At 47.8% G+C, this 23,100-nt stretch overlaps 1 protein-coding gene and 1 long non-coding RNA gene across 3 annotated transcripts; both read left to right on the top strand.

The window, feature by feature from the left end:
- Nucleotides 1-342: 342 nt before the first annotated feature.
- Nucleotides 343-5,109, top strand: LOC142908897 (uncharacterized). 2 transcript variants are annotated; one of them, XR_012932024.1, is made up of 4 exons: nt 343-750; nt 1,245-1,488; nt 2,199-2,544; nt 4,494-5,109. It is a non-coding gene; the product is annotated as an uncharacterized LOC142908897 (long non-coding RNA). The 2 variants fall into 2 exon arrangements; XR_012932025.1 differs by lacking the exon at nt 343-750 and adding an exon at nt 1,083-1,097.
- Nucleotides 5,110-12,456: 7,347 nt separating this feature from the next.
- Nucleotides 12,457-16,522, top strand: LOC142908896 (uncharacterized). The gene is made up of 2 exons (XM_076059548.1): nt 12,457-13,609; nt 14,837-16,522. Exons 1-2 carry the CDS (start codon nt 12,481-12,483, stop codon nt 14,974-14,976), a joined length of 1,269 nt encoding a protein of 422 aa, XP_075915663.1. The 5' UTR covers nt 12,457-12,480; the 3' UTR covers nt 14,977-16,522.
- Nucleotides 16,523-23,100: the final 6,578 nt, after the last annotated feature.

The following is a 23,100-nucleotide window of genomic DNA, read 5'->3' as shown; positions in this document are numbered from 1 at the left end:
TTGGTGGAGTTATATTATTGTTATTGCTCCTCTGTTTCAATATAATTTACGTGCAAACTTTTCCGACTACACACTTTTTAAAACAATGCTCTCCATAACTTTTACCCCGGGGTTTAAATATTGTTTTTGTGATTAACAAAAAAAACCCCGAAAGAGCGGGAAACATTGAACACCCTGCTCACTGATTGGTCCAAGCGGCACCCGGCCACCTCCCACCATCGCCTTCTCCTATTGGACGCTGCCTTTAGCAGCGTTGCGCTCCCATTGGCTTAGCAAACTCGGATCACGATTTGCGTTTCGTAATCATAGCTCGACACGATTCAGCACGAGAATGAATCGAAACAACGGAATCGCGTTCGAGTAAAAACATTTGATTTAAATATGGTACGTCAACAATACAACTTTTATTTTTTTTACATTTATTTACACCGGCGCGAATGCCAACGCGAGTTTTATTGTCGATGTTGAGTTTTGTAATTTCGTACTGTAAAAAAAAATTGCCTCAAAGTCGCTCCCGCCTCGGAGCCAATCGGATTTGGCGTCTCCCTTCCCACGTGACGCGAAGTTTTTTTGTTTTCCCGCCAATTTGTTTTGGCTCCTCCCCCTCACCCACCGCCATTTTTTTTAATTCGTGAGGGGGGTGCAGACGCCGGAAAATTTATTTTTGTTGCTCAATTAACGACGAGGACGACGAGGAGGAGGACAACCCGCTAGGAGTGTGAGGTCGCCACTTTTGAGAGAAAGCGTGAGGTAAAGAATGCCCTCTACCGTCCAGGTTGTGGCGTGCAAGTTTGGTGTTTAAGGGTTTGTGTTTAAGGGTTTGCCTTTAAGGGTTGGTGTTTAAAGGTTGGCGTTTAAGGGTTGGTGTTTAAAGGTTGGCGTTTAAGGGTTGGTGTTTAAAGGTTGCTTCTTAAGGTTTGGTGTTTAAGGGTTGGCGTTTATGGGTTGGCTTTTACGGGTTTGCGTTTAAGGGTTGATGTTTAAGGGTTTGTGTTTAAGGGTTGGTGTTTAAGGGTTGGTGTTTAAGGGTTGGTGTTTAAGGGTTGGTGTTTTAAGAGTTTAAGAGTTTTCACGTTTAAACAGAGAGAAAGCGTGAGGTGTGTGTGTGTGATGGTGTGGTGATGTACACTCTGTGTGTGTGATAGTGTGGTGGTGTGCACTCTGTATGTGTGATAGTGTGGTGGTGTGCACTGTGTGTGATGGTGTGATGGTGTACACTCGTGTGTGTATGTCCTCTCCCGCAGCCAATCGGAGGCAAGTTCAGGGGGCAAGGGTCGCGAAATTTCAGAATTTGTCGATGGCCGCCTCGAAGGCCTCCACTTAGGCTGCGACTTTAACCATTTAACTTTTCCACTTTAAACATTAAACTACAAATAAACAACGACTATACAACAGCTATACAACGACGACTAAACAACAGCACAACAACAACTTCTCCGGCGATGTCTACGATGGACGAAGTGAACTCGCGCGCCTCAGCTGCCCAAGGTTCGAGTGATTTTGAGGGCGAATTTTTTTTTTAATTTGTTTTAATTTATTTAAGTCGAAAAATGTTTTAAGTTTTTAATTTAATTTAGTCGAATTTTTTTTAAAATTTAAAGTCGAACATTTTTTATTTAAAGCTTTCGTGACTGCAGCCGCCCACACCTCCTGCACCACCACCACCACCACCCCAGACGCCCACACCTCCTGCACCACCACCACCACCCCAGCCGCCCACATCTCCTGCACCACCACCCCAGCTGCCCACACCTGCACCACCACCACCACCCCAGCCGCCCACATCTCCTGCACCACCACCCCAGCCGCCCACATCTCCTGCACCACCACCCCAGCCGCCCACATCTCCTGCACCACCACCCCAGCCGCCCACATCTCCTGCACCACCACCACCCCAGCTGCCCACACCTCCTGCACCACCACCACCCCAGCCGCCCACATCTCCTGCACCACCACCACCCCAGCCGCCCACACCTCCTGCACCACCACCCCAGCCGCCCACATCTCCTGCACCACCACCACCCCAGCCGCCCACACCTCCTGCACCACCACCACCCCAGCCGCCCACATCTCCTGCACCACCACCCCAGTCGCCCACATCTCCTGCACCACCACCACCCCAGCCGCCAACATCTCCTGCACCACCACCACCACCCTGGCTGCCCCCCCTAACATCACGGCCCCCCCTTCCACCGCAGCGCCGGCAGCCCCCCCCTCGCGGCCGCGGCTCGTGACGCCGGTGCGCCGCTCGGCGCGGATCCACGCGGCGGGGGGGGCGGTGGGGGGGGGGGCGACCCCCCCGGGGAGGGCCCTGAGGGACGGCGACACGGTGGGAGGCATTGCGGAGCTGCTGCTGGCAGCGGCCTACGCGGAGGAGGAGGAGGCGGACGAGGTGGTGGTGCAGGAGGGCGCTGCTGGCAGGGGAGGGAGGGGGGGGGGGAGAGGCGGCGTCACCGCACGAGGTTCCTGCTGAGGGCCAGCGCGGCGCTGGGGGACAACGCCCCCCAGCAGCAGCAGCAGCTCGGGCTACTGGGGGGCTGGGCGGTGAGCGGAGTGAGATGAGTGGTGGGGTGAGCGGAGGGGTGAGCGGAGGGGTGAGTGAGATGAGTGGAGGGGTGAGCGGAGGGGTGAGCGGAGGGGTGAGTGGGTGAGTGAGATGAGTGGAGGGGTGAGTGGGGTGAGTGTAGGGGTGAGTGGGTGACTGGGTGAGTGAGATGAATGGAGGGGTGAGTGGGGTGAGTGGAGGGGTGAGTGAGTGAGATGAGTGGAGGGGTGAGTGGTGGGGTGAGTGGAGGGGTGAGTGGGTGAGTGAGATGAGTGGAGGGGTGAGTGGGGTGAGTGGGATAAGTGGAGGGGTGAGTGGGTGAGTGAGATGAGTGGAGGGGTGAGTGGGGTGAGTGGAGGGGTGAGTGAGATGAGCGGAGGGGTGAGTGGGGTGAGTGGAGGGGTGAGTGAGATGAGTGGAGGGGTGAGCGGAGGGGTGAGCGGAGGGGTGAGCGGAGGGGTGAGTGGAGGGGTGAGTGAGATGAGTGGAGGGGTGAGTGGAGGGGTGAGTGAGTTGAGTGGAGGGGTGAGCGGAGGGGTGAGCGGAGGGGTGAGTGAGATGAGTGGAGGGGTGAGCGGAGGGGTGAGCGGAGGGTGAGCGGAGGGGTGAGTGGAGGGGTGAGTGGGTGACTGGGTGAGTGAGATGAGTGGAGGGGTGAGTGGGTGACTGGGTGAGTGAGATGAGTGGAGGGGTGAGTGGGGTGAGTGGATGGGTGAGCGGAGGGGTGAGCGGAGTGGTGAGTGGAGGGGTGAGTGAGATGAGTGGAGGGGTGAGCGGAGGGGTGAGCGGAGGGGTGAGTGGAGGGGTGAGTGGGTAACTGGGTGAGTGAGATGAGTGGAGGGGTGAGCGGAGGGGTGAGTGGAGGGGTGAGTGGATGGGTGAGTGAGATGAGTGGAGGAGTGAGTGGAGGGGTGAGTGGAGGGGTGAGTGAGATGAGTGGAGGGGTGAGTGGAGGGGTGAGTGAGATGAGTGGAGGGGTGAGTGGAGGGGTGAGTGGGGGGGTGAATGGGGTGACTGGGTGAGTGAGATGAATGGAGGGGTGAGTGAGATGAGTGGTGGGGTGAGTGGAGGGGTGAGTGGAGGGGTGACTGGGTGAGTGAGATGAGTGGAGGAGGGGAATGTTTCTGCAGCTGGCTGATGGCCTGTGGTGCTGTCCACCCCCCTATCTCCCCACCCCGGAGTGCCCTACAGTGCTGCCCTTAATTGCTACTCCCAACAGAACTTGCCACAAAAGTGTGCTGAGGCTACTGGGGGTGCCTTTGTCTTTGTATAGGCTGCCTGTCCTCCTCGCATCGCGTGTCACCCAATAAATCAGAGGCCACGTGGTTTGCTGTGCGTTTCAAGCTTTATTATCCAGCCACTCCGAGCGTAGCTGCCGTCACTACACACGCCACGTGATGGGGGCACGGCCACGCCCACTGGTGGGGCACGGCCACGCCCACTGGTGGGGCACGCCCACTGGTGAGGCACGGCCACGCCCACTGGTGGGGCACGGCCACGCCCACTGGTGGGGCACGGCCACGCCCACTGGTTTGGGCACGGCCACGCCCACTGGTGGGGCACGGCCACGCCCACTGGTGGGGCACGGCCACGCCCACTGGTGGGGCCCCTCGGCGCGAGGGTTTCCCGACGTTCAATTGCTGACCAAGATCGGAGGTCAGAATGAAACCACCAGATTCTGATGTTTATTTCTGCATTCACAAACGATGAGGATCATCAACCTCATCAACCTGGTCATCCTCCCCTAGGAGGGAGCTCGAGAGCGATGGGTGACAGGGTGAGCTCGGAGCGACCCCACAAACTTTCACCGCTTTTGCTCGACTCACCGCTATTACCGCCACCACATGGACAAACCCCGCACGCACGCAACAATATTTACATGCCGCAAGACAAAGGTCTACCACCACCACCCCCCCCTCCTCTCTATCTCGCTCCCCCTACCCCATAGCTTGGAACAGACTGGCGAGCGACGTTTAGCGGCGTAGGCGGGCAGGGGGGCGCCCAGTAATCATCGCCAGCACCCGCAGCCACCTTAATCTCCCCTGTGGCGATGTTTACGATACGCACGGCGTGAAAGAAGTTCGACACGCACCACACGGCCGCCACCACTACCGCCATCACTACCGCCACCGCGTGTCACTGTAGACACACATACACATAGACACAGACACACACACACAGACACATAGACACACGCAGACACATAGACACACAGAGACACATAGGCACACGCAGAGACACAGACACACACAGAGACACAGACACATAGACAAACACAAAGACAGACACACGCAGAGATACATAGACACACACAGACACACACATAGAAATACACAAACAGACACACAGACATACTCACAGACACAGTCACACACAGAGACAGACACACAGACAGAGGCGTGTGTCTGTGTGTGTGTCTGCCAGGATGAGTAAAAAAAAGGTGTCGTCTGTCGACTTGGAAATAATCCCACGGGAACGCTGTCTCGAGTAAAAGATGACCGATAAAAGTGTTTTGAAGTTATATCCGTTGACTTGTGAACCGAATAAATCCCGTGTTCTTCACACACTGAGTCTCGTCATCGTTTTTTCTTTTCTTACCTATAAAAGGCATTTTTTTCTGTGTGTCCGTCTGTCTCTGTGTGGACGCACACTTGCTCGCGAATCGTGGAGTTTACTTTTAAAAAAAGTAGCCGGGTACCACGCCGTAAGCCCCGTGGTGAGCCAGCACCATTCCGTTTTCCCATCCGTAAACTTTAAAAGTTGTTAAATTAACAATTTAGTGCTATTTCGCATTATTTAAGTATTTCCTTGCTCCGCTAAAGCTGCCCGGGGGTTGCCCCTAGCAACGCTCGCGCGTCATCGGTGGAGGGTGGGGGGGGATTTCTCATTCGCGTTCAAAATGTTTTTACTTAACTTGATTCCTCTGTTTGTCGTGGTCAAATGTTGTGATAAAAATTTCGTCCACTTCCCGTCATCCAATCAATTCCACATTTTGCACACAGTACTCAGATCCGGTGAAAATGCATGCCTATATCAAAATCGGCATCAATTAATTGGCTCCCTTAAAACTATTAACATTTTGTATGGACGCCTTATTATTCATATATATTTGTGTGTAGGTCAAAAACGCCGCGGTCCCTAAACTGTGGAATTGCCTCGCCTGCTCCGTGTGAACGAGTTACGGGCACCCTCACTCCACACAAACAAAATTTGTACATTGAAGATTGATTTATAAAATAACCAATTAATTCAAGTAAGCGTTGATGTGTGAGCAGGTGCCGCATCATTGACCTACTTCTCGACGGTCAGTTGGACGAAGTTGTGACAAAAAAGTTATTAAACTTCATTCCTCTGTTTGATGTCGTGGTCAAATCTTGTACTCAAGATGTCGTCCACTTCCCATTATCCAATCGAGTTCTTTACTTTTTAGTGCACTTTAAAATAAAACCGTTTTTAAGAGGAGTTTTTCACTATTCAAAAGCCACCACAACCATTTCACTGCTTCGACGTTTGGGCAATTATAATTGAGTTAATAAACATTCTTGTCATAACCATTTTTGTATTACTATCCAAGTGTCTACCCTTAATTAACTCCTGTCTGGTTCTCATGAATTAACCAAAGCAGCATTACATTTTTGTGAACAGGGCTGAGGGTTCAGAGCATATACATTCTAATCTCAAATCATCAGTGACGTCGATAACTGGAACAGATGAGTATTCTTGGTTTTTTCGGTAAAGTCACCTCGTAGAAGGGAAACAATAAAATAATAGAAATATAAAACAATAAAATTCTCACGACGTTTCGACTGCAACACAAGAAGCAATCATCATCAGGTGTGAAAACCACAGCATTAATTTTTTCCATATTTTCTTGCTGTGGTTTTCACACCTGATGATGATTGCTTGTGTTGCAGTCGAAACGTCGTGAGAATTTTATTGTTTATTATTTATTTTATTTTATTGTTTCCCTTCTACGTGGTGGTGACTTTACCGAAAGAACCAAGAATATGAATCCCTGCAGTCACGAAAGCTTTAAATCAAAAAATGGAACAGACGTGTTATATTATCTTGGCTTTGTGAAACAGATAAAAAGAGGCCTTCAACATTGATTGTACCTTGTACCGACAGTTGCTGAGTGGTCCAGTGCCATCACCATCAGAATCCATGGTCAATCCACTGCTGGATGAGGTTCTCAAAAAGCTCTCACCATCTCCCGAGATCCCGAAAAGTATTAATCCACCCAGTACCTGCAGGTGATACTCATCAGCTGATATCATCCCGTCATCTCGATGGGCATCCTATTGGCCGCATTCCATTCCTTGGCTGTCATTCCATCACTATCCTCAACCAACCATTGACCAACATTCCATAACAGAATTCAACTAAGGGGAGAGTATTTGAAAGGATGCGATTAATTCACCCACCCATGGGATACGGGTCCATAATAGCAAATCATTACAGTCGCAGGCGCACGGCGAATTGTAACGATGGAGACACTACAGCACACTGTCGATTTGCGGTGCGACGAAATTAACTGAGCTCGATTTTTCGATTTGAAGCTTTCGTGACTGCAAGGATTCATCTTCTTTGGTTCTTTCGGTAAAGTCACCACGTAGGATGAGAATAAAATAATAAAATAACACAATAAAATTCTCACGACGTTTCGGCCACAACACAAGTGGCCTTCTTCAGGTGAAAGGAACAAACCTGTCGGCACGACAGAGCTTCAATGAACATTGTGTTATTTTATTGTTTTATTTTATTATTTTATTCTCATTCTACGTGGTGACTTTACCGAAAGAACCAAAGAAGATGAATGCTTGAGGTCACGAAAGCTTTAAAATCGAAACTCTTCTAGGCTTCACGCGGGCCGGACGAGCGGCATGCAGGAAAAAAAAAACCATCACAACCATTATTAGCGCGGACGTCCAGAATAAAAAAAACTCGTTCAAAAACCCCAAAACACGGCAACCTCCCTGGCTTTGGCGTTCCTCGGAAGACACCTGTTTCATCGACAACCGCATCAGAACACCACCAGGCCGATGTGCACCCAAATTGATCCATCAGCGACTGACACGGGGACTGCGTCGCAATCGTCACGTGGACGGTTCAATCGTCGCGGGCAGCCATCGCCTTGGCGCGGCGTCGATACAAAAAACAACGACTTGGTGAGAGGTCAACGGCGTTTGTCCTTTTTGAAACACTCGTCCCTGCCGCGCGAGTGTGGAATTTCCACTTAGGTGTGAGAAGGTGCGCCGACTGCCTGCCAGTGGTTTCACATTCAGTCCGCCAGGGGGCGAAAACGAATTGGGAATCAGACAAAGCGGTGCCTTCAATAGTAGGTTCGGTTCATATTCTTAGCTCTTTCGGTAAAGTCACCACGTTGAAGGGAAACAATAAAATAATAAAATATATAACAACCAATAAAAATTCTCACGACGTTTCGACCATAACACAAACGGTCGTCATCAGTTCAGTTTTATTCAGTTTCAGTTTATTTTGGTATAGCCCTGTGAATTCTAGATTTGAAGCTTTCGTAACTGCAAGGATCCATACTCTTTGGTTCTATTCGGTAAAGTCACGTAGGTAAAAAATAAAACAACAAAAATCACGACGTTTCGGCCACACCTGATGAAGGCCGCTTGTGTTGTGGCCGAAACGTCGTGATTTTTGTTGTTTTATTTTTTACCTACGTGATGACTTTACCGAATAGAACCAAAGAGTATAGCCCTGTGAGCCATCCGGCTCTTGAATCGGAGTGCAACCACAACAAACACAAAAACTAAAACACGAACAAGAAAAACATCTTACAGTGACTACTTTGTGTTGACTATGCAAAACAGAAAATCCATAGGAAAAAAAAACAGCAAAAATATTCCTGAAAAAAAATCACCGTACACCACCAACGCTGTGTGCAAAAACTCCCAGTGGGATGTAAGTCAAACAACAACAACGACCACGAGAACTTAGATTAAGGCCATCAGTACTACAACAAAAACACACATGTCCAACGAGGTTGTTGTTGTGTGTGTGTGTATGCAGGGGTGTATTACCACTCGGGAGACAAAGGTGGCCGGGCGTGGTGCTGGCCACCCACCCCCTCGTGTGATGTGCCGGCCTTCATCGGCGCCACTCGATAACGGCACTTCCCCCTAAAGTGTATCAATGCTGTACAAGGGATACTTGTGTGTATCTATTATGGGGGGAGTAGTGGGTGCAGTAGCGAGACAACATCACGCTGTACCCCAGCGACCCCAGTTCCATTCCCGACCACGGCTAACACGAGTGAGGGATTCTGTTCGTCCTGGTCCTGGGTCTCCCCTGGGTCTACTCGGCATGGGGAGACAAAGGCGGCAACCGGGAATGGAGTTGGCCACGCCACCCTTCCGTGTGCCGCGTGGGCCTTGAGATTCGCCGCCCACCCAGCAGCACGTCCCACCGGCCAATCAAGTCTGGGGCCTGCAGGCGGGGGAGACGCGGTGGCTGTGGTAAGGGCTGACCCCGGTGTCTTGTGCGCATGGCCAAGATTTGCATATACCACGATCCAGAGGCAGAGCCGGGGGGGGGTGACAGGGGTGACATTCTGCGTGTAAGTGCACGACACTCGGTCTGGCAAACTCTGTGCAACTGCAATGTCAGAGCGTGTCGCCAACCGATGGTGTCTAGCTCAACAGCCTGACTCTCTCTAAATCATTCTTGAAATTAACATTTGTTGAATGTCACCCCGGGCTAAAAATCCTGGCTCCGCCCCTGCCACGATCGCCACCCGCCGAGCTTAAAGGTCGAGAAGGAATTGGCTGGAGGCCCTGTCAGGACGGGCAGATTGTGTAGTACGACGGGAGGGTGGGGTGGCTGTGGGGGATGACAGGGTGCAAGTGGTCGCGTCACCGCCCCCGTTGGGTCGTCAAAGACATAATCACGTGACATTCTCTCCTGGTTTGTTTTAGTTTTAGTTTCATTTATTTTGGTTATAGCCCTGTGAGTCATTCGGCTCTTGAATCGGGTGCAACCGCAACAAACAAAAAAAACAAAAACATGAACAAGAAAACATCTTGAAGTGACTTTGTGTGACTGTGCAAACAGAAAGTCCAGGAAAAAAAACATAAAAATATTCCTGAGATAGCACCGTACACCACCAACGCTGTGTGCAAAAATCTCAGTGGGATGCAAGTAAAACAACAACAACAAGAAAACTCAGATTAAGGCCATCAGTCTAACAAGGCCCGCGTGTCATTGGAACACACGGGCCGTCGCGGATACACGATTGTGTTGCCGTCACATGACACGTCCCACCACAGTCACGTTGCAGCCCCGTGTCGAGCCATTAACAAGAAAGCAACACGTCACACGATTGTGTCACTGCCACACTGCCGATGCAGCGTCACCAAATAACGAGCAATTACATGTCGTAGAATCCATTGTTGTAGCGTGATCCCTGGACGAATTGCGCATTATAAATGTCAATTATTTTTTATTACAATTCCCCCATTGTAATAAGATGGGTTTTTTTGTTCTTATTTTTGTTGTTTGTTGTGGTTGCACCCGATTCAAGAGTCGGATGGCTCACAGGGCTATACCAAAATAAACTGAACTTAACTGAACCCACGTCTACGCTCCTGGCCTTCAACACAGCGACACGAACCCTACAAGTCTTGTGGGGGGGGGGGGGGGGGAGACCTCCCTTGCAGTTTGCAGCGGCACGGCTGAAACGCTTGACTGAGAGGTACTCACTTGATGACTCCCACTAGCAAAGAAACCTCGTGTGCAATGTCTCTGAAGCATCAGGAATTAACGTAGCATTAGCACGGTCAACAAAAGACGCAGATCCCCCCCGTGGTAACCTTTAACAGACTGTTGGGGCAAGTGCGTGTGTGTACGTACACACACAGTGTGTACACACACAGTGTATACACAATAATATCCACGTTGTTGTTGCTGAGTTCACGCACCCAAGGGAGGGGGCAATGGAAAATGAATCTAAATCAACTTCGACTCCATCCCCGCTCTGTGACGTCACCACTCAGCATGACCTCATCGGCATGAAGTGCCAGCGGGAGGTGTACCTCGCTAGTGACGTCATGTCACCAAGGTATTCACACTCCCCCAACCCCGTCCACGGCACTCTTGAGCGTGACGTCACCTCCGCTTGGGTCACTGCCGATATCAATCCAGTGGCAATCCTTATTTGGGCAAAGCTACGCCCAGTGACTGCGGTTCATTAACATAATGTTTCCGTTGAAGCCGTCGGGTTCAGCAGCCACGCCCCATCCCTCGACATGTGGCCAGTTAACATTAACATAATGTATTCAGTTACAGAGCCGCTCCTTATGGGAGGCTTCGTGTCTCTTACCCCGGAAGTGACGTCATGTTATCTGCTTACCCGCGTGACGTTGCGAGGTAACAGGAGGCTGCCGATCCGAGGCTGCACTGAAATCCGAGGTGACAAATTCTCATGGTGGTTGTGGTTGTTGTTTACCAAGATAGAGCCTCTCTCTCTCTCAGGGATGTCAGTTGAGTAGCAGCGAGCATGGGAATCAATGTCCAGGCTGGAACTTTACAACGCGGGGCCTAGCCACGCGGGGCCTTGCCTCCTGCCCTCGCCTGATTGCGTTCACTTTAATTATCTCGCTTTAAGTTTAATTTGTCTTCACCCGGCTCGCCACTTTGTAACTTTGTTTTATTGTAAATATTCACGCAGTTTTTATTTTCTTTTGTTAGCAGGCCAAGCCCGCTTGAGCTGCTATACCGCTCTTGTTATCAGAAGCGACCTGCCCACAACAACACAAGGTGAGGCTTTGTCAACGTGTGTGAATGTTTTGACTTAAAACTTTGGTGACTGCAGGAATTAATATTCTTGGTTCTTTCGGTAAAGTCACGTAGATAGAAAATAAAATAAAAATAACATTATAAATTAAATGAAAAATAAAAAAACTGAAAATGAAGCAAAAAACCCACGACGTTTTGATCGCAACACAAGTGGTCTTTATCTTATTCAATTTAATCTGTTATTTTTATTTTCTATCTACGTGACTTTACTGAAAGAACCAACAATACGTGTGTCAATGTATCTATCGGTCAAAGACGCTAAGCGCGTGCCACTGTTGACTCTGAATGTGTGGAGGGGAACACCTTCACCACGGGGAGAGAGAGACAGACACGGATAGCCTCGGCTATGTTGATTGATCCTCGATTCATTACTTGGTGGAGTGAGGTAGAATTAATTCTGAGCAGATGAAGGTGGCCAGGCATGGTTCTGGTCACACCACCACCTGTTTACTCATGGCAGTGTGTGACAGTGTCAAGTTTGTGTTTGCAGTAAAGTCTATTAACTCTGTTGAACACGAGGATATATAAAAACAATAGTTTATTTTAGTTTTCCTCTGGAACTCTTTATACGAATGGAAACAGGAAGTTAACACAGCACACACATTCAGCTGAAGTCGGAACTGTTCATCCCAGCATTCAAGGACATCTGAGCCTGGATTCACACCTCTAAGTTGTGATTGAACATTAATTTATGCATTTCTGCATAACACAAATAGTATTGTTTTCAACACCCTTTGCTATGTCAGCTGAATTTAGCTTTCATAAATATTCCTTTTGTAGTCAGACAGCCGAAATTGTGTGCTTAGAGTTTTGAGTTAACATTCATCTTGAATATATGAAGGCTTCCAGGCATATTAATGACATTTTCCCTCTCAATGCGTGCCATAACAGCCCGTGGAGAGAAACCCTTCAGGTGCACTCTGTACGTGAAGGCGTTTTCACGTTCATCAAATCTGATTAATTTGTGAATTTTTTTCACTACATCATGAATATATTAATAAGTATAGACGTGTAAGTCACGTGTGCATTCCTCTGTGCCTGACGTGTAGATGGTGTGGATATTATTTTTTTCTGTCTGCAGCTGACGCTTCCTCTGCAGATTTGGTCTGATGGAGCAAAGGCACTCAGCACAGCAACTCGGTACGACAAGTCAACAATGCGACCAGCATGCATACAGCACGGACCGGACTGGAAATTTGACACGGCACCAGAGAACTCGCACAGGAGAGAAACCCTTCAAGTGCACTGTGTGTGACAAGGCATTTGCATGGCCATCAGTTCTTGAGACCCACCAGAGAACACACACAGGAGAGAAACCCTTCAAGTGCACGGTGTGTGGGAAGGCACTTTCACAGTCATCTGCTCTTAAAAAACACCAGAGAACACACACGGGAGAGAAACCTTTCAAGTGCAGTGTGTGTGGGAAGACATTTTCAGATTCATTTGCTCTTAAAACACACCAGAGAGCACACACGGGAGAGAAACCCTTCAAGTGCAGGGTGTGTGGGAAGGCATTTTCAGATTCATCTGATCTTGTAAAACACCAGAGAACACACACGGGAGAGAAACCCTTCAGGTGCACGATGTGCAGGATGGCGTTTACACAGTCAAGTAATCTTGTAACACACCAGAGAACATACACGGGAGAGAAACCCTTCAAGTGCAGTGTGTGCGTGAAGGCATTTTCACGGTCATCTGATCTATTACACCAGAGAACACACACGGGAGAGAAACCCTTCAAGTGCAGTGTTTGTGGGAAGGCATTTTCACAGTCATCTGCTCTTAAAAAACACCAGAGAACACACACGGGAAAGAAACCCTTCAAGTGCAGTGTGTGCGTGAAGGTATTTGCACAGTCATCTGATCTTGTAAAACACCAGAGAACACACACGGGAGAGAAACCCTTCAGGTGCACTCTGTGCGGGAAGCCGTTTGCAGATTCATCAAATCTTCGAAGACACCAGAGAACACAAAAGCATCGGAAGATCCACAAGGAGCGGAGTCGGAGTCTGAAATCAGCTTGTGAAAGTCAAAGTTCCGCAATGATCCCATCCCTCATGAAACAAGAACCGGACGAAAATCTCAGCTTGGACACTTTTAAAGGTATAAAGGTGAAATATGAAGAGGTGATGGCGAAATGTGAAGAAGTGATGGTGAAATGTGAAGAAGTGATGAGCGAAGAAGTGAAGATAAAAAGTGAAGATGAAGATTCAACTCCAAAATGGGACCTTCACATCGGTAAGCAGGAGGAGAATTCTGACTGTGAATCAGAGTGAGGCAACTCCCAGCAGTTTGTGGAAGTGGAGGTGTGGGTGGACTTGCTCCTAGACAATACAAAGTCAAGTGGAGACCCGGTAGATGTGTAAGCCAGAGACGATGTCGCTACAATATATGCACCTTTGTCACAGGCCTTTAATGACAAGAACGTGAATTTGGACACTCAATTCCTAGGTTCAACCTGCAGAGTAAGGCCGGCCAGTCTTTGTGGGCCCGTGGGTTGGGTAGACCTCTAACCAGGAGCAAGAGCGAATAAACTCCCAAGCATTCACTATGTTATAATAATTGCTTTTACACGGTGCTTGATTAATCGCCTCAGCAACTCGGAGTTTTGTGTCGTACCTCGCCTGAAACACTCGAAGAGCATCCCCAAGTAGCAGCTGCCCCTGTGTGGCACAAGGTGGTGGCCCTGCACCGGCCTGCATGTGGACAAGAGCCTGTCAGAAGGGGGCGATGATTGATGCGTTATCTCAGTTGTGTAGTTTGTAGGTAATGTTTAGAATTTGCTACATTTTCACTCAGACGCCAGCATGCAATAGCCTACTCGTTTTGAATGACACAATAGTATGTTTTACATACACTGAAGCAGACTGTGCAACTTTTTAAAAAAGCTTCTTGTTAATACGATGTAACGTGATGCAGTATATTTCACTGCAGTAATCCAATTTTGTTAATATGCCTGTCATTAATTTAGAATGTATACTTGTCTGGTTTTGTGCATACTTGCAACATTTGATCTATAAGGGTCAAACAATGAATAAGTGATGTTAGGACAAAGTGTGTGTGTGTGTGTGTGTGTTTGAAAGTAACCTGTACAGAGAACTCAGGTGAGACCCGTTGTTCTTGTGATACAGTTCACATGGTGTTTTTGTGTTCCACGAAGCATCTGGAGCAACTCATTGTCTTTTTAAATAGGTAGCACACTCGGATCATTCATCAGTTACAAGGCATACCACTTAAAAGTTACACGTATAGGAGGAGGTACATTCTCTACAACACGAATTGTAGTTTTGTCTTACGTGTTGATGCCACGTGATGTGTCTAAGGCTCTCTAACAGCTCACAGGACAGACCCAAGTGCTGTGTGCTCAATGAGATGACTGACAGGCACCACTGCACCGACTTGGTTTGGCCGACGCTCCGCTCGTTGTCGTGAGCGTCGCTCATCCGCCCTCCGTTGTTACTGTAGGGCGACTGCCTCCAACTGCCCAGCAGCGTGCTTCACGAGCCTCCTCCACAGAGGCCGATCTTGACACCGCTGGTACCGGTCATCGGCAAGTCCACTCAGCTGCACATCCTTCTGTACAGCATCAGTCCATACATCTTTAAGAGGGTTATCGAAATGCCATGCTACAGACACATGGGCAGATATGAACGAACAGAGCTAATGCATTAACATCTCAACCTTGGTTGGAAAGCGTTAAAAAGGAATGTCTTATTTGACCTGAACTGCATATTGATTGATTTGCATGTAATTTCTAAGACAATGCAAATTTGGCCCAATATGTACAAATCTTTTCCACTAAGCATACATGTTCCAGGCAACGGTTATTCACCTTGAAACGCGATGCAGTTAAGGACAATAAAAAACAACTAATACAGAGATCGTGCACTCACATCAGTCTGGGTTAGCGCGTGAGAGGACCTCCTGTAATACTATGATCTTACCAGATACGGAGACAAATTGGCATTAATGCAGATTTGAGGCTATGCGGATGGCTTTGAACCCAAAGCACCCTTCAATGGTAATGCACATAATAGAGACATGCTTTGTTCACTTTTCTAAACCCATGCCTTTAAAACAAGCAATTTTCTCTGCCAGTCATATTTCCTGATCTTATTGCACACACACACACAAAGATCCCCCGTACAGCCTTCAACAGACTGCTGGGGCAAGTGCTGTTGGTGAGCTATAAACGCCGGCACACACAGCACTCGAGGGGGAGGGTGGCCAACACCGCACCGGGCCGCCTTTGTCTCCCCTGATATTTACACCACACTAGGAAGTCATTCAAGACTACATCGATGTAGGGAAAACCCAGGACTGGTTTAAATATCTGCCACTGTTGTGTGTCATGAGCAGGAATCCAATTTGGGTCACCGGGTTACAGAGTGCAGTGCGATAGCCACTAAATTACCGCTCCCCACTCGTACACAACAACAAGAACAAAGATCCCCGGTAGAGCATTAACAGACTCTAGGGGCAAGTGCTGTTAGCGAGCACCTATGAAGGCTGGCACGGCATATGAGGGGGGTGGGTAGCCAGCACCGCGCCCGGCCACCTTTGTCTCCCGAGTGGCGATGCTCACACATCACACTGGGTACTCAGTTGTAGGCTGAGTCGACCTAGGGATGGCCCACGACCGGTTCAGATAATCGTCACTGGCGGTATTGGCTGTGAGCGGGAAACGATCCTGGGTCTCCGGGTCCGTAGCGCAGCGTAGCGTTAACTGCTGCCCTACCGCTCGTACAAAGATACGTTTAAACACGCGCACGCAAATACACATTCTGTTTGACTAACACTTCTTTCAAACCGTACGTAGCCAAACATTTCCGTTGTAGAGTTTCGGATAATGTTTGGAATTACCACAATTTTGACCGTGACACCAACATGCAATGACCTGTGCGTTGTGAGTGACACAATACTCTGTTTGACATCCGCCGTGAAGCAGAACAGTGCATAATGTGGTGAACGTTACTGGGGTAGCCAGGTGTGCCTGTCGGATTTGAACTTTGAACCTCTGCAACAAATAGAGAATGCGCTACCATATTCCTGGTTCTAGTCACGTAGATAGAAAAAAAAAGAAACAAAAGAAAATATTTTAAAAATACAAATAAAAATAATAAAAAAATTAAAATAAATTGATGATAAGATGCCATGGGTCGACTGACTGAGATGACTGGCCAATGCACCGCCCGTACACACATAGTGTGTATGTACACACAATAATGTCCACGTTGTTGCTGAGTTCACGCACCCAAGGGAGGGGGCAATGGAAAATGAATCTAAATCAACTTAAACTCCATCCCCGCTCTGTGACGTCACCACTCAGCATGACCTCAACGGCATGAAGTGCCAGCGGGAGGTGTACCTAGCTAGTGACGTCATGTCACCAAGGTATTCACACTCCCCCAACCCCGTCCACAGCGCTCTTGAGCGTGACGTCACCTCCGCTTGGGTCACTGCCGATATCAATCCAGTGCCAATCCTTATTTGGGCAAAGCTACGCCCAGTGACTGGCGGTTCATTAACAATGTTTTCGTTGAGGCCGTCGAGAGTTTATTGCGACGGGTTCTGCAGCCACGCCCCATCCCTCGAGGTATGGCCTGGGCTCATTAACATAATTTATTCAGTTACAGAGCCGCTCTTTGTGGGAGGGGCGTATCTCTTACCCCGGAAGTGACGTCATGTTACCTGCTTACCCGCGTGACGTCGCGAGGTAACAGGAGGCTGCTGATCCGCGCTTGCACTGAAATTCGAGGTGAGAAATTCTCATGGTGGTGGTTGTTGTGATTGTTTACCAAGGTAGAGCCTCTCTCTCGTAGGGATGTCAGTTGAGTAGCAGCGAGCATGGGAATCGATGTCCAGGTTGGAACTTTACAACGCGGGGCCTAGCCACGCGGGGCCTTGCCTCCTGCCCTCGCCTGATTGCATTCACTTTAATTATCTCGCTTAAGTTTAATTTGTCTTCACCCGGCTCGCCACTTTGTAACTTTGTTTTATTGTAAATATTCACGCAGTTTTATTTTTTTCACCAGGCCAAGCCCGCTTGAGCTGCTATACCGCTCTTGTTATCAGAAGCGACCTGCCCACAACAACACAAGGTGAGGCTTTGTGAACGTGTGTGAATGTTTTGACTTAAAACTTTGGTGACTGCAGGAATTAATATTCTTGGTTCTTTCGGTAAAGTCACGTAGATAGAAAATAAAATAAAAATAAAATTTTAAATTAAATAAAAAATTAAAAATTAAAAATAAAGCAAAAAACCCACGACGTTTCGACCGCAACGCAAGTAGTCTTTATCTTATTGAATTTAATGTTATTTTTATTTTCTATCTAAGTGACTTTACCGAAAGAACCAACAATACGTGTGTCAATGTCTATCGGTCAAAGACGCTAAGCGCGTGCCGCTGTTGACTCTGAATGTGTGGAGGGGAACACCTTCACCACGGGGAGAGAGAGACAGAGACACGGATAGCCTCGGCTATGTTGATGATCCTCGATTCATTACTTGGTGGAGTGAGGAAGAATTAATGTTGAGCAGATGAAGGTGGCCAGGCATGGTTCTGGTCACACCACCACCTGTTTACTCATGGCAGTGTGTGACAGTGTCAAGTTTGTGTTTGCAGTAAAGTCTATTAACTCTATTGCACACGGAGGTTATATCAAAACAATAGTTTATTTTTGTTTTCCTCTGGAATGCTTTGTAAGAATGGAAACAGGAGGTGAACACAGCACACACATGCAGCTGAAGTCAGAACTCTTCATCCCAGCATTCAAGGACATCTGAGCCTGGATTCACACCTCTAAGTTGCGATTGAACATTAATTTATGCATAACACAAATAGTATTGCTATGTCAGCTGAATTTAGCTCTCACAAATATTCCTTTTGTAGTCAGACAGCCGAAATTGTGTGCTTAGAGTTTTGGGTTAACATTCATCTTGAAGATATGAAGGCTTCCAGGCATATTAATGACATTTGCCCTCTCACTGTGTGCCATCACAGCCCGTGGAGAGAAACCCTTCAGGTGCACTCTGTGCGTGAAGGCATTTGCACGTTCATCAAATCTGATGAATTTGAGAAACTTTTCATTACATCATGAATATATTAATAAATATAGACGTGTAAGTCACGTGTGCATTCCTCTGTGCCTGACGTGTAGATGGTGTGGATATTATTTTTTTCTGTCTGCAGCTGACGCTTCCTCTGCAGAATTGGTCTGATGGAGCAAAGGCAGTCAGCACAGCAGCTCGGTACGACAAGTCAACAATGCGACCAGCGTGCATACAGCACGGACCGGACTGGAAATTTGACACGGCACCAGAGAAGTCACACAGGAGAGAAACCCTTCAAATGTACTGTGTGTGGGAAGGCATTTTCATGGTCATCTGCTCTTAAAAAACACCAGAGAACACACACGGGAAAGAAACCCTTCAGGTGCACGATGTGCGGGATGGCGTTTACACAGTCATATCATCTCGTAATACACCAGAGAACACACACGGGAGAGAAACCCTTCAAGTGCAGTGTGTGTGGGAAGGCATTTTCAGATTTATCTACTCTTAAAAAACACCAGAGAACACACACAGGAGAGAAACCCTTCAAGTGCAGTGTGTGCGTGAAGGCATTTGCACAGTCATCTGATCTTGTAAAACACCAGAGAACACACACGGGAGAGAAACCCTTCAGGTGCACGATGTGCGGAATGGCGTTTACACAATCATGTAGTCTTGTAACACACCAGAGAACACACACGGGAGAGAAACCCTTCAGGTGCACGATGTGCGGGATGGCGTTTACACAGTCATGTAGTCTTGTAACACACCAGAGAACACACACGGGAGAGAAACCCTTCAAGTGCAGTGTGTGTGGGAAGGCATTTTCAGTTTTATCTACTCTTAAAAAACACCAGAGAACACACACAGGAGAGAAACCCTTCAAGTGCAGTGTGTGCGTGAAGGCATTTGCACAGTCATCTGATCTTGTAAAACACCAGAGAACACACACGGGAGAGAAACCCTTCAGGTGCACGATGTGCAGGATGGCGTTTACACAGTCATGTAATCTTCTAACACACCAGAGAACACACACGGGAGAGAAACCCTTCAAGTGCAGTGTGTGTGGGAAGGCATTTTCAGATTTATCTACTCTTAAAAAACACCAGAGAACACACACAGGAGAGAAACCCTTCAAGTGCAGTGTGTGTGGGAAGGCGTTTGCACGTTCATCTGCTCTTAAAAAACACCAGAGAACACACACGGGAGAGAAACCCTTCAGGTGCACGATGTGCGGGATGGCGTTTACACAGTCATGTAGTCTTGTAACACACCAGAGAACACACACGGGAGAGAAACCCTTCAAGTGCAGTGTGTGTGGGAAGGCATTTTTAGTTTTATCTACTCTTAAAAAACACCAGAGAACACACACAGGAGAGAAACCCTTCAAGTGCAGTGTGTGCGTGAAGGCATTTGCACAGTCATCTGATCTTGTAAAACACCAGAGAACACACACGGGAGAGAAACCCTTCAGGTGCACGATGTGCAGGATGGCGTTTACACAGTCATGTAATCTTCTAACACACCAGAGAACACACACGGGAGAGAAACCCTTCAAGTGCAGTGTGTGTGGGAAGGCATTTTCAGATTTATCTACTCTTAAAAAACACCAGAGAACACACACAGGAGAGAAACCCTTCAAGTGCAGTGTGTGTGGGAAGGCGTTTGCACGTTCATCTGCTCTTAAAAAACACCAGAGAACACACACGGGAGAGAAACCCTTCAAGTGCAGTGTGTGTGGGAAGGGATTTCCAAATTTATCTAATCTTCAAAGACACCAGAGTACACACACGGGAGAGAAACCCTTCAAGTGCAGTGTGTGTGGGAAGGGATTTCCAAATGTATCTAATCTTCAAAGACACCAGAGAACACACACGGGAGAGAAACCTTTCAAGTGCAGTGTGTGTGGGAAGGCATTTTCAGATTCATATAATCTTCAAGGACACCAGAAAACACACACGGGAGAGAAACCCTTCAAGTGCATCGTGTGTGGGAAGGCATTTTCACAGTCATCTGCTCTTAAAACACACCAGAGAACACGCACGGGAGAGAAACCCTGCAGGTGCACTGTGTGTGGGAAGACATTTTCAGATTCATCTGCTCTTAAAACACACCAGAGTACACACACGGGAGAGAAACCCTTTAAGTGCAGTGTGTGCGGGAAGGCATTTGCACATTCATCAAATCTTCAAGTACACCAGAGAACACAGAAGCATCAGAAGATCCACAAGGAGTGCAGTCTGAAATCAGCTTGTGAAAGTCAAAGTTCCGCAATGAGCCCATCCCTCATGAAACATGAACCAGAAGAAAATCCCAGCTTGGACACTTTTAAAGGTATCGAGGTGAAATGTGAAGAGGTGATGGTGAAATGTGAAGAAGTGATGGTGAAGAGGGAAGAAGTGATGGTGAAGAGCGAAGAAGTGAAGGTAAAATGTGAAGATGAAGATTCAAATCCAAAATCGGACCTTCACATCGATGGAGGCAACGTAAAGCAGGAGGAGAATTCTGACTGTGAGGCAGAGCGAGGCAACTCCCAGCAGTTTGTGGAAGTGGAGGTGTGGGTGGACTTCCTCCCAGACAATACAAAGTCAAGTGGAGACCCGGTAGATGTGTAAGCTTGAGATGATGTCGCTCCAATAGATGCACCTTTGTCACAGGCCTTTAATGACAAGAACGTGAAGTTGGACACTCAGTTGCTAGGTTCAACCTGCAGAGTAAGAGCGCCCAGTCTTTGTAGACCTGTGGGTTGGGTAGATCTTTAACCAGGAGCGAGAGACAATAAGCCCCCAAGCATTCACTATGTTATCATATTTGCATTTACACGGTGCTTGCTAAATCGCCTCAGCAACTCGGAGTTTTGTGTTGTACCTCGTCTGAAACACTCGAAGAGCATCCCCAAGTAGCAGCTGCCCCTGTGTGGCACAAGGTGGTGGCCCTGCACCAGCCTGCATGTGGACAAGAGCCTGTCAGTAGGGGGCAACGATTGATGCGTCATCTCAGTTGTGTAGTTTGTAGGCAATCTTGATTTGAAGCTTTCGTGACTGCAGGAATCCACACTCTTGGGTTATTTCGGTAAAGTCACCACGTGGGTAGAAACATAACAGATCACGGCGTTTAAATCACAACACAAGCAATCGTCATCAGGTGGGACAACCACAGCAAGAGAAACTGCTGAAGTAGTAGGCGCCTTCTCCAGCAGTTTCTTATTGCTGCTGTGCTTGTCCCACATGATGACGATTGCTTGTGTTGCCATCGAAACGCCCTCATCTATTATTTGTAGCGTAATGTTTAGAATTTGCTACATTTTGACCCAGACGCCAGCATTCATACTATTGTTGCATTTGAATAATGCAACAATAGTACGTTGTACATACACTGTTAAGCAGACGGTGCGTGTTTGTAAAATAACTTCTTGTTAATACGATGTAACGTGATGCAGTCAATTTCGCTGCAGTAATTCGATGTTAATATGCCCGTCAATGATTTAGAATGAATACTTGTCTGACTGTGCTTGTACATGTATCATTTTGTCTGAGGGGCAAACATTGAATAAGTGATGTTAGGACAAAGTGTGTGTGTGTTTTGAAAGCAACCTGTACAGAGAACTCAGGTGAGACCCGTTGTTCTTGTGATACAGGTCAAAGGGTACTTTTGTGTTTCAGGAAGCATCTGGAACAACTCAATTGTCTTTGAAATAGGGAGCACGCTCGGATCATTCATCAGTTACAAGGCATACCACTTGAAAGTTACACGTATAGGAGGTGGTACATTCTCTACAACACGAATTGTAGTTTTGTCTTACGTGTTGACGTAGATTTTGTCTAACTGGGACTAGAAATGCACCTTGCTGATTCACGTCTGGATGTTCGTACCTATCGGTTGAAGCAAACCCCACTGCTGTTGTTGAGACGCTGTGCACCAATAAGGGTCCAACACATTGACGGCCTTCAGGCCAGGAAAGTCACAACATTTACGGCACACGAAGGACGCATTCACGCAAGTACCCCATGCTCCGTTTTGTTGTTTTAAAATGAAACATCTTTGAATTGTGTTGTGTTTTGACTTAGATTATTTTATTTCTTCATTAAAAGCTTGTATCAATTTACATCTGGAAGACTTCATTGAAAAGGACATTTCGTGTGAATTTTCTCTCGTCATTAAGTAGATGGCCTTGCCGAGGGTTCGGTTCAATGCGGACACAAACAGTGTACACACACACAGTGTACACACTATGTACACACACACAGTGTATACACAGTGTACACACACTGAACACATACAGTGTACACACACAATGTACACACCGTGTACACAGACAGTGTACACAGAGTGTACACACACAGTGTACACACACTGTATACACATAGTGTACACACACAGTGTATACACAGTGTACACACAGTATACACAGGGTACAAATAGAGTGTATACACACACTACACACACAGTGTACACACACTGTACACACAGTGTACACACGTACAGTGTACACACATAGTGTACACACACGGTACACAGTGTACACACACAGTGTACACACACACAGTGACACAGTGACACACACAGTGTACACACACACAGTGACACAGTGACACACACACAGTGACACAGTGACATAACAACAATCGCCATTCGCCACTAAGTGGCGGTGACGTCACCACGACGCTTATGCCAG

Source organism: Petromyzon marinus, unplaced genomic scaffold, assembly GCF_048934315.1.
Source record: "Petromyzon marinus isolate PM22_M1 ecotype Great Lakes invasive population unplaced genomic scaffold, UKy_Petmar_22M1.pri1.0 PM_G_Scaffold_11, whole genome shotgun sequence".
In the NCBI taxonomy this organism is placed as follows: domain Eukaryota; kingdom Metazoa; phylum Chordata; class Hyperoartia; order Petromyzontiformes; family Petromyzontidae; genus Petromyzon; species Petromyzon marinus.
The sequence above is the reverse complement of the archived record's forward strand: the minus strand, read 5'-3'. Positions and strand labels throughout refer to the sequence as shown.